General features: G+C 36.2%; 1 protein-coding gene across 4 annotated transcripts in view; it reads right to left on the reverse strand.

The window, feature by feature from the left end:
- Positions 1 to 12378, reverse strand: part of impg1b (interphotoreceptor matrix proteoglycan 1b) — a 36857-nt gene extending 24479 nt beyond the window's left edge. For all 4 annotated transcript variants that reach the window (XR_004336693.1, XM_032546346.1, XM_032546344.1 and 1 more), the window contains exons 1-8: positions 11575 to 12378; positions 4472 to 4687; positions 2839 to 3005; positions 2699 to 2724; positions 1850 to 1884; positions 1717 to 1763; positions 1503 to 1643; positions 392 to 450 (exon numbers count right to left, since the gene is read on the reverse strand). Coding sequence is in view for 3 of the 4 variants with exons in the window: in XM_032546346.1 (XP_032402237.1) it covers positions 392 to 450; positions 1503 to 1643; positions 1717 to 1763; positions 1850 to 1884; positions 2699 to 2724; positions 2839 to 3005; positions 4472 to 4687; positions 11575 to 11641 (758 nt within the window). In the remaining variant the exon portion in view is untranslated. The remainder of the gene's footprint in view (positions 1 to 391; positions 451 to 1502; positions 1644 to 1716; positions 1764 to 1849; positions 1885 to 2698; positions 2725 to 2838; positions 3006 to 4471; positions 4688 to 11574) is intronic.

Consider the following 12378-nt stretch of genomic DNA (forward strand, 5'->3'; position numbering starts at 1 on the left):
ATATTTAGTTTGAAACTAAATATTTAGATTGCTTAATAACCCAAATTACTGCTGTTAATTTTTGACTGTGTAACTCTTTGTCAAAGGCCCATTTTTATATAATTTAAACTGGTAGGAGGAAATTCAGATGGGGAACCCTAAAATTCAGTAAACTTAATCACAAAGTAAAGTAATTCATCAGTTAGGTCATTTATTTAGATTATGCAACAGATTTTCTAAGCAGTTAACAATAAACTGTTGGAAAATCTGAATACTTTCCCCTAAACTAAGTCATATTTATTAAGGAAATGCAGTTGAGTTTGACAATAGAACCCATAAAACAGAAGAAATAACTGTAAACACATTTTCTTTATTTTAGTTGATTTGCTTCCAAAACATTTATTAAACTCACCGAAATCCAAGAACACGTATTTCTTTGAATCCTGGAACTTTTTCAAACACGTGAACCATCTACAAAGAAAAGAAAAAACTGAGAATTGAAAAATGTCAAAAGTGCAGAGAGGTTTTGTCTCCAGGTTCATAGTTTTAATCATCTTACAGGTAAATTAGAATGAGTGGAAATATAAATAAAAAGTTAATTTATTACTAATTTATTTTTAAAAATTAAACTTATGTTATTAAGTTTTCTTCTTGGCAGAGTGATAAATTTAAAGGATTCACATTGCAAAAACAAAAAGTTTTTTTCTGGTGGAAATATCTTAATACACTTGAAATAAAACAAAACAAATTTACAAGCAACTTTTCAGCAAGTTATAGGAGCTTATTTTATTTTTAGTCAGTAATTACTTAATATTGTTGGAAAAAAATTAGTTCCACTGGCAGATTATTTCACTAATTACAAAACGTTTTTCTCATGTTTTAAATAAACGGTGTTGCCGTCTTGCCAAGTCCATCTTCAAGAAGAGATTGTAGATTTCAAAGAGGTTTTTATCTTCCTAAATTAAGGTTATTATTAAAACTAATGTTAAAGTAGCTTTTCAGCAAGATACATAAACTTGTTTTAAGTCAATAATTCTTAAAAAGATTTTTAAAAATTACTAATTTCACTTATAATGAGACATTTTTTGAGTTTTAAGTGAAATAATCTGAGACAAGTACTTTTTGTGTCTATATTCAGGAACTATTATTATTTTGCTGAAAAGTTACTTTTTTGTTATTTCTGTCATAATTCAAGTGTACTAAAAACATCTGTAGAAACTAGACAAAGATTCTTGTTTTTGCAGGGAATAATCCTAGTTCTGTTCTGCTCTTAGTCACTAATCTCTTTGCACTTCTTAGTTTAGATCCTAAAGGTTGAATCAAAGCTGTTAAATCAATCGGGGAAAGGTTTCCTCTTACAGTACAATAAAATCTGGCCTTTCCCTCCTGCGTTGTTATTCAACCCTCCCTGGGAGAGCCGGCGCTGCTGCTGAAGCGACCGCAGGCTGCCGGCGTTTGCATAAAGGTGAAGACAACAGCTGGGAGGAGAAGTGCTGACATTTGCTGCAGGCGGGTGATCTCACCTTGTCTCTGAGCTCTCTGGTGACGCTGTTGTAATGCGGCGCTGCGGGGTTGCTAAGCATTTCGCTGTATGTCGGGTCAGACACGGTGATGCTGAACTCAACAATGTATTCCTCGTAGTTCTCCTTAATCAGGTCTTTAACCTGGGGAGCGAAAAGATACAAACAGTTTAGGTATTTCTGGAAAACTGACGGTGAATTCTGATGGTGGATTTACCTCGTCTGTTTCTGCTGGAAGCAGAATGGGAGGAGGAGTCCAACTGCCTGAAATTAAAGATTTTTACAGAAAAACTCTTACTTAAATCCACAGATTTACAGAATATGGATTAATGAACGAAGGCAGGACTTACATTCACTGCTTGGCTCTTCCTTAGCTGCAACAAACCTACAAAAAAATAGAACATCTTTTTTTACTGTGATATTTTTATTTGGGTGTTTTTCTGAATATGTCACAATTTGAACAGTATTGCACAGAGAGAAAATAAAATTACACATGTAACAGGGTTTTGTTTTGCCAATATTGTGGATGTGAAGTTTGTTTATTCTTTGAATTTATTTCGTTTAGTCAAGAGGTTGCTTCTCCAGACATTTATTGTTGTATTTTAAGTTTCGTTGTGCTGCACTTGACAGTCGGCGGTTACCATAGCAACCAGTAACTGACAGAAACTCCACCCCCTTTTTCTGTTGCCTGTAACTGTGATATGTACTGGGAATAACTTTGTGTTTTCTTTACAAATATTATATTTAATCATATTTTAGACAAATTGAATCATATACAGTGTTTGTTTTTTGGGGGGGGTACAATGATTTGACTTTTTTGCCAATTACATTATTCAACAGCAGAAAATATTCAAGTTTTTTTCTTGTAAGAATATGATATTATCCTTGAAATCTCAAAGTTTTGGATAAAAGTTGGCCAGATTTCATTATATTTTTTCATCTATGCTCCATCATAAGTCTGAGTTGCAATAAATGCAGCTTTTCCTACTTGTTCCATAAAGATTTTTAAAACATTCTTTAACTTTATGTTGATTCCCAATAAATGTGAATCATGTCTAATATACAAAAATCTCCTGCTACTTCATTTAGCAGGAGACTCATCCTTGATACTACAGTGATATATTATAAGACAAATTTAGGTAAAAACATTGACATAGTTCTACTTATCTAATATAATATTCAGAGGACGATGCCCCTACCCTTCTCTTTCAGCCTCTTCTACTCTCTGAAATGAAAAACAGAAAGTGGAATCCATAAAAGTTTAATTTTAATCTTAAAGGTAAACAAGTTGTGATGAAATGTGAGTTTCATGGAGCTGCTGTGAGTCTGCATTGCTCACTCTGGCCACCAGGTCCAGATGCTCCTGAGAGCTGCTGAAGTTCTGGGCCAGGTCGTCCATGCAAAGGTTCTGATGCTGGCAGGTGAACACCCAGGTCCGGTACTCCTCCGGGGCCGGGACTCTGTCCAAGAAGATCCGGAACGCTTCCCAGATTGCTTCCTGACAAACTGACGACAAAATCCTTGGTTTAAAACAGAGAATCTTCAAAAAGCACGACTGAACGAGGCGTACGCTGTTCACTGCAAAAACACAAAATCTAACCAGGAATTCTTGTTTTGATTCTAGGTCAAATATTTTAGCACACTTCAAATAAGAGAAAACTAACTCAAAAGTAACTTTTCAGCAAGATAAATATGCCAATAGTTCTTTAATATAGAAAAAAAAAACTAGTTTCACTGGCAGATATTTTCACTTGAAACAGGAAAAATGTCTTGTTATAAAATTTAAAAATCTGCCAGTGGAACTAGAACATTTTTATCAATATTCAACTTAAAACAAGAGTATTATTCATTAACAAGACAATAATTTAGTATTTTTGCAGTGTTGAAAAGGTTTTTGTTGTCCTTGACGGTTCTGGGTAACTCAGGGTCAAACGTGACAATTTAACAAAGAAATAAAGCAATAAAAGTAAAATAACAGTATTAAAAGATAACCTTCTGAAAACAAACAAATATTGAAAACAAAACACTTTTCCCATATTATAAGAGAAAAAATCTGCCAATGGAATTAGTACTGTTTTTATTAACCAAGAAATTATTGAATTAAAACAAACACCTATTTCTTAGTGAAAATTACTTGAAAATCAGTTTTGTCTTATTAAAGTTCTCTAAGATATTTGCACTGGAAACTTTACAAAAATACTTGGCAAGATCTTGTGTTTTTACAGTAAGGAAACCAAAGAGTAACTATTTAAATTACTAAAGTACAAGTGCTCTAGAATAAATCAGAATATGACAGAAATGATTATTGCTGTTCACAAAAAACAAGAATTTAGTTAATCAGAAAATAGTTAAACTATGTAACTGCTTATTAAAACAATATGATAGCTGTACTAAACTTTGACATGAGTAAATAATTCTGCAAAGATTAGAATGATTTATTTTCATTATACATCCTACAATCATTTTTCTTCATGTTTCCAAAAGAGTGAACTGTATATTTACGACTTGTTGATGATATTTTAGTGAATATTTAAACGTTTGGAGCAGAGGACCAGTAAAGCAGCCACATGTTTCAGCCTGTAATGAGCGCCATATTGTCCAACGCCTGTGGGAAATGTATTCTGCCACAAACCCATTTGAAACGATGCTATTACCTCTAATAGAACAATTTAATCTGTCTCACGTTGAAATGACACGCTGCAGCAGCTGCTGGGATTACTTTGATGAGAAGCCATTTGCAACCGTTGCATCCCCGTTTAATTCCCCTAAAACACCCACAATGCATGTTGGAGGATGTTTGTGCGTTTCGTCAACAATTCAAGTGCCTCTGTTGAATTTTATCATCAGCATTTTTATTTTGAAAACCCTCCGAGTTGACTGTGACATCATAAAAATGCTTTATAATGTGTTTTTTTGAGCAGCCAGGTCATGACTTTATATAAAATTCATTTTAACAATCAAAGTGGATCTACCTCTGAGTTTGTAGTAGGCGCGGTGGCTGCCAATGACGGTTTTCATCGTCTCCTGGGGACACACTTTGACGCCTGTGGTGTGGACGGCGGACCTCTTCACCCGCTGTCCGTCCTGCTCGGATCGGACGTTGGTCGCATGCCTGATGGGTCGGGAAGCTTCCAGAAAATGCCGGTACTTCACGTCTCTGAGCCCGGAAAAGTTTATGTCATTCAGTTCTGCAGGAGGAGAGACAAAAGAGGAGGCAGGAATGTTTCAACAAAACACTGGATAATTACAGCAAACGTTAGTTATTTTGAACAGGCTGTCATGTTTATGTCAGTTATTTGATGAGAATTGGTGGAATTACAAAGTAAACACAAAATGAAGTTTGGGCAAAGTCTTTCTGGGAACATTGTTGGTATTATTTTATCTACCTGAATGGAGATTTCTTATTGTTGTTGGTTTATCCCATGTGCTCTTTTGACCTTCCACACTGGCTCCCAATAACTTTAGCCAAAAATTAGGCAAAACCAATTAGCATTTTTATATAACAAAGGCAGTTTTTCTGCATTGAAATTCCAAAAGGAATGACACAAAAAGTACCAGTAACTTGTTTTCAGATCTGTTTCTCTTGTCATTACTTTCAACCAATGTGCTTTTTTAAAAAAAACAAAAACAATTATCTTTAATTTTAATCCTAAAAAGAGAAATAAAATGCTTCTACAGTAGTCTAAAAAGTTGTCTTGTTTCAAAAAGTCGTGATATTTGCAACTTTAACCGAATCTTATTTGGTTCACTGCAAAAACAAAATCTTACCAAGTATTTTTGGTTAGTTTCTATTCCAAATATCTTCGTTCACTTTAAATAGGGCAAATTAACTTACAAATAGCTTCTATTTGTATCTTCTATCAGTAACTCCTTAGTATTAATGAAAAGAACTACTGTAGTGCCACTGGCAGATTATTTCACTTTTGGGGAAAATGTCTCGTAACAAGTAAAATAATCCGCCAGTGGAACTAATACTTCTGTTTTATCAACCTTTCAGACTACAGGTACACCAAAAAAATCGGCCCCAATTTCCTTAATTTTGGGGGATCGGTGACCGGCCGATACTTACATGTGAAACTGATCTTATTTACCTCAGCAAAGGTCTAAAAATCAACCACTGCCTACAGCCATCACCATCTTCAATAACTCTTTGAAGAATCTGAATTAATGAGATACAACATTTAGTTTCTCTTTGGGATAAATAAAGTATGTTTGAATTTTGATTTTTGCAGTGAGCGAGGTTTGACTGACAAACCGGACCACCAGGTAATCAGTCAGAAAACTATTCCAGGCCTCTCAGGTCTTCTGGTTCCGGAACCAGAACCAAACATGGAGAAACTGCATTCAGCTTCTATGCTCCTCTAATCTGGAACAAACTTCCAGAAAACAGCAAAAATGCTGGAACATTGAGTTCCTCCGGAGCTGGCTGTTTTTCAGACGGACTTATCCCAATATCGCCTTATGGTCAAATCTTTTGGTAACATGTTGCCGAGTCGCACCATAATTAAACACAAACCTTCTGCATAAAGTAATTAGATCCAAAAATGTACAAAACAGGAAAAGTGGCAAATGAAAAGATTTGTGGGCTCTGGGTTCGTTTTTCTCGTGTGAGCATGAATAAATCTGACGTTAATCATCATGGCAAACAGCATGTTAGTGAATCTGTGGTTGGTTTCTGTTTACATCAGAACTGGGTTAAATGTGGAAACATTCAGCTGCCATTTTCTTCTCAAAGCGCGAAACAGTAAAAATATAGATACAGGCTTTAAATAAGATTCACTGTTTGTGGGAACTTTAACATCTCATTGCTGCTTTTGTCTCTTTGTCTTTCCTTTAAGTTGAAAAAAAAAAGGTTTATGACGGTGAACTTAATTAAGTTTAAACTAAAAGTTTAAATTACAGGAGTGAGTATTAAAACATTAACCTTTGTCTGTCCCTTGGTGTCAGGAACGGGTCAGCCAAGGCTCACTATCTGTCAGGAGTATTTAATTTGCTCCGCAGTTAATCCAACAAAGTGACTTACGGCGTTTGCTGAGCAGTGCTAGTCTCTGCTGCTTCCTTTGTGAATGTGTTTTAACAGAATTTTAACGTTTGCAATGAAACATATACTGGTTTATTTTTGGACTAAATGACACACAGAACTCCTCTGTGGGTGTGGGTGTGGGTGTGTGTTTGATTTCAGGTGCAAAGTCATTTAGAAACTTTTACGTATGGAAAGTTTGGAGTTGATGGTTTGTGGTTGGAAGAAGTTATGCAAAAGTGCAAAAAATAAATGAAAAGGAAAAATGTAACACTTTGTCTTGAGGTGAAAGAACAGTTGCTACTGCTGAGCAGCAAACGGCAGCAAACGCCGTTTGCTGCTCAGCAAACGGCGTTTGCTGAGCAGTGCTAGTCTCTGCTGCTTCCTTTGTGAATGTGTTTTAACAGAATTTTAACGTTTGCAATGAAACATATACTGGTTTATTTTTGGACTAAATGACACACAGAACTCCTCTGTGGGTGTGGGTGTGGGTGTGTGTTTGATTTCAGGTGCAAAGTCATTTAGAAACTTTTACGTATGGAAAGTTTGGAGTTGATGGTTTGTGGTTGGAAGAAGTTATGCAAAAGTGCAAAAAATAAATGAAAAGGAAAAATGTAACACTTTGTCTTGAGGTGAAAGAACAGTTGCTACTTGGCTCTTTTGTCATTTTTGACTAAATACAGCAGCAAAAATATTTTTAATGATATTTTTCTGACACCATTTTTAGACAATTACATTTTGTGCCTTTCTGTGTTTTTAATTGTTTAATACCATTTGATTTTTTTGTTTGTTAGTCGTCTTTCGTTTTAAATCCCTTCAGTGTTTTAAAATGTGCTTGACATATTTCTAATATGCAGCAAGAAGGTCCTGGGTTCGATTCCCGGCCCAGGGCCTTTCTGCACGGAGTTTACGTGTTCTCCCTGTGCATGGTGGGTTCTTTCTGGGTACTCCGGCTTCCTCCCACAGTCTAAAAACATGACTGTCAGGTAAACTGGTCTCTCTAAATGCTCCCTAGGTGTGAGTGTGTGTGTGTGCATGATTGTGTGTCTTGTCTGTCTCTGTGTCGCCCTGCGACAGCCTGGCGACCTGTCCAGGTGACCCCGCCTCTCACCCAGAACGTTAACTGGAGAGGCAGCAGCACCTCCCGACCCCACTAGGGACGAGGGTGTAATAAAATGGATGGATGGATGTTTCTAATACATGTAACAACCAAAGTAATTCAAATAAACATAGAAACCAACACAACTGACTGAGAGAAAACGTACCAAAGACATTCGGTGCAGAAACATACCGAAAGTCAAAAGAAACCAATTATTGTTTATTTATGTTTATTTGATGGGGAAAATGTCTTGTAACAAGTGAAGTAATCTCAGTGGAACTGGTACTTCTTCTCAGTATTATTTACCTAAAGCAATTTCCTATGTCTTGCTGAAAAGTTACTTGTAAGTGAGTTTCGCCTTATTTCAAGTCTTCTGAGATATTTGCACTAATAACGAGACTAAAATACTTGGTAAGATTTTGTGATTTCTAGGGAAGCAGAGAAAGAAGGGGAAAATGAAAGCAGCGTGTCAAATCAAGAGCTGATTGTCAGAGAGATGCTTCACATAATGCAGCCTGAATTACAGATTAAATTACCTAAAAATAAGAAAAGCTATTTTGTTTACCTTTAGAAGCTCTGCCAGAACTTCTGTTGTTCAACAGAGTAATTTTGCAGGGAAACAAAAGCCGGCATGACGATCCTAAATGTGTGGGCCGGCCGCCTTGTTGAATAATTTTAGAAGAAAGGCCTGATTGTGACGCCAGCTGGCAAATCTTCCAGGACTTCTTAAGACAATAAGCCAGGATTTATGAGCCCCAAAACACAGACTGGAGGTCACTGCACCCAAATAAACTATCATAGCTCCTGGATTAGGAAACTGAGAGAAGGCTGAACACAAACCAAAGGAATAAGTGAGTGTAAATAAAAAAGTTTGTGCATAAACATCTGTAACTTAAGCTACCAGTATTAGGTCAGCTTAGCTGCCTGGGTTTTACTTACATAAAAAAATATCAAAGAATTATTCAAAATACAGACAGAGGCCGAGTGATATGCAGTATTCCAACAAAGACGTACAATTTAAAGGCATTTTAAAATTGATTTTGAATCAATTCAGAATCCCCAGCACCAGGAATTGTGATTTGATTATTTTTTTACTGCACCTCTATTTTCTATCAAATGAAAAGCTGTTTAGTGGCTTAATGCAATCCACTGTCGCCACATGCTTGCTCAGAAGGAGGGATTGCTGAAGGTCTGTGAATTATGCAATCGGCTGGGCTTCCTCTGATGGAAAACATTTTATATCAACCGTCATAAACTGAATTTAACTGCTTTAGGATACACCAATAAAATGAACTGAATTAAATTAGATTTAGACTGAAGGCAATCTCTGTCTCTTCAATTAAATTTTGCTCAGGCGGAGTATTTCTGGAGTTCATCATATCAGCCTATTCTCTAAGCTAATCAAAATAAATTATTTTTGGGTGCATCATCGCTCAACCCTCCTGAATCAGCTTTCACTTTTAACTTTTCAGTTATAGAAGAAAGACTTTATACATATTTTTCTTTATCTTTTAGCAATTTTTATGATTTTTTTAGTTTGTACATAATTCAAACTAATTCTGTAAAATCCTTACAATATGTAAGGATTTTATTTTTTATGAGCCCTGTAAGGAATCCTTACATTCTGTAAAATTAAAATCCTTACATTTTACAGAATCCTTACCTTTTATATTACAGAATGTAAAAGTAAGGTTTTTATATGTAAAATATAGATATATTTTACATCTATGCTGTATAGATGTAAAATATATCTATATTTTATTTATGTTACACATTTATTTTTTTTATTCTTCCTCTGTATTTCTCCATGTCTGCAGGTGAAGAAAGAATATTTTGATTCCTTAACTTTGACTTTACTGTTAAAGAAAACATTTTAAACGATTTGTCCTCATAAAACCCAAACGCTAAAACAGAATTACAGGAGTTTTGTTAGATATGCGTTTTAAAGACCGAACTTTAACATTCAGGTCAAATACAAATAAACATAATTTTATGCAGCTTCATATTGTTGAATTGGCTGGGGAATTGGCTGGGGTCTACTCTGTAGATTCATAGAAAACTAATATTTATTGATTTGGTTTCAAGTCAGCTGCAGATGTATTATACAAAATTTATTTTTTACTTCCCTTTGGTATCTCCTGCTGTTCTCAAAACAGCCCAAGTGCTAAAATAAAAAAAATATCACCCAGTTGTTTTTGGTAATAAGTTAATGTTTTTTGGAATGTGGAAAATGAGTCGTTTCAAAAACCTCTGGATTGCAACACGTCAAAGCAGCAACCATTGTCCCTCACCTAGCAACCCCAGGGAAGCCCAGTCCTGTTACCTAGCAACCCAAGCTGAGCTCCAGCACGTATGGTCAGCTTGGTTTACCACTGTATGACCTGTACAATGGCTGCTGGAAAAGACAAATGTTTATTTGTTGACTTACTATCCAGAAACCACTCGCTGCATTCTTGTTGGTTGTGCAGGAGGCTCTACTTCTGCTTTTCAAAGATGTATGGTTGTATAATTACACAAATGTAAAGTGACGAGAGGCTCTAAAACAACTTATTCTGAAAGGAGCTCAAAACGGGCAGAACTGAGCAAACTAAAATCTCATTATCCAAGAACGATTTTGTGCAAAAAATGTAACGAACATGTTTTGTGACGTCCATAGAGGTATCCTAACCTGTTCACGGAAGCATAATAGGTCACCTTTAAGACAATTTCCATCTGCTTAGAGTCGGTCAGCTGAGTCCCTTCAACAAATCATCTCCCTAAGCTGGCAGCGGCCGCACACATGCAGTGACACAAGGCGCAGGAGGACGGACTGTTAGCGAGTGGACATTATCGCCTGAAAAAGGCCCCACTAGAGAATTACAAGCCAGAAAAGATTAGCGTCCCGCAACAGTGAGAACAAAATGGCTTTTGTTTGCTTTGGGATAATGAGCTCACCCCGGGGCACATCGTACCGAGCGAGACAAACGGAAAACATTTTCGCTCTGCTAAAACTCTCCATCCTGGTGAACAACTCTCATATGTCAGGCTGACTGACGGAAAATGTTCATGACCTTAAAAACTCATAGCGAGCTGTTTGATATTTGCTTCACATCCAAAAATCTAATATCCCTGAGATGGAGCTGACATTTTGGACTTGTGATGTTTACCTACTATTTTATTGACACAAACACGCCTGAATTGGGCTGTCATTCAACCACATACGAAAAGCAGCACACAAAGTTTCCAACACCACTGCAAAAAGCACTAAATCTTACCAACTATTTCTGTCCAGTTTCTTGTTCAAATACTTTAGTTTTAACTATTTAAGTGCAAAAACTTGAAAGTAACCTTTCAGCAAGATACAAGTTTTACTGTTTAAACTTAGAACATGGAGAAAATGTCTTGATAAAGTAAAAACTAAGTGATAACTTATTTTTTCAGCAATATTAAGGATTTTTTGACTTAACACAAGCTCCTATATGTAGCAGAAAAGTTACTTGTAAGTTAGTTGTATCTTATTTGAAGTGTATTAAGAGATTTGCAGTAGAAACTAGACAAAAAAAATACTTCGTAAGATTTTGTGTTTTTGCAGTGTTGGAAAGGTTTATGTTGAGCTTGACAATTCTGGATAATTAAGAGTCAAATGTGACTCAGTTAAGTAAATAAAGCATTAAAATGAAATGATTAAAACTCTGCAAATGCCTTCTCAAGACAAGTTAGAAAATATAGAAAACAAGACATTTTTCCCCATGTTATAACTGAAATAATCTGACAATTGAACAAGAACATTTTCATCAATATTAAGGAATTATTGACTTAAACTATTAACTTATAAGTAACTCGTTGCTGAAAAGTTACTTGTGAGTTAGTTTTGTCTTATTTCAAGTGCAATAAGATATTTGCAGAAGAAACTAGAGAAAAATACTTGGTAAGATTTTGTGTTTTTGCAGTGTCAGAGTTTCTGTCTTTCTACTTACCTTTGATTCGACTCGCCTGAAGAGTAAACAGACACAAGGTGAGAAATACTCCTGACTTTAAAAGCATGATGGGCTGAATTATGTCTCTACCACTTCCAACGTGCTCATGTGTGAAGAAAAGGTGTCAAACAACAGAAAAATACAGAATCTCTTGACGTCAAGTCCATCAGGAGGCGGTGGCGTTTCCCATCAGGCACACTGCTCTGCTCCTGCGTCTGTTCCCCAGAGCGGCTCCTGGTCCGGCTGCAGAACTGGCTGCATGGACGGACGGAGCACGAGGGAGTGAGGGAGGAGGAAGGGGAGTCCGGGTCCGAAGAGAAGTTTGGGTCTGGGGTTTCCTTCTGCGCTGCCAGGGTGCCAACAGTGACGAGGTTAAAAAAGCAGGTTGTGTTTTCGGTCTAATCTCTTTACCTTCTTGTTGCTGCTCGTAATCCCTGCTGGGCCACGTGGTCGTTCACTCTCATCCTGTTAGTTACCTTCTGGACCCTCGTCTGTCTTTTCAACAAACTTGGTGTTTGTTGAAAAGACAGACGAGAAGCAGAAGCTTAATTACAACTTCAGAGTCATTTTATAAATCCGTCAAGTTTTCTTCCGTTTATTTCAATAAAATGCTGCATGGTTTGTGTACAATTGAACAGGTAAGAAAAAAGGGAATACTATGAAATGCATTATGTTTCTACACTGCAAAAACAAAAAATCATATCAAGTACTTTTGGTCTTGTTTCTTGTGCAAATATCTTAGTACAGTTGAATTAAGACAAAACTAAACAACAAGTAGCTTTTTTAGCAATATATCAGAGCTTG

This window comes from Xiphophorus hellerii, chromosome 19 (genome assembly GCF_003331165.1).
Source record: "Xiphophorus hellerii strain 12219 chromosome 19, Xiphophorus_hellerii-4.1, whole genome shotgun sequence".
Classification (NCBI taxonomy): domain Eukaryota; kingdom Metazoa; phylum Chordata; class Actinopteri; order Cyprinodontiformes; family Poeciliidae; genus Xiphophorus; species Xiphophorus hellerii.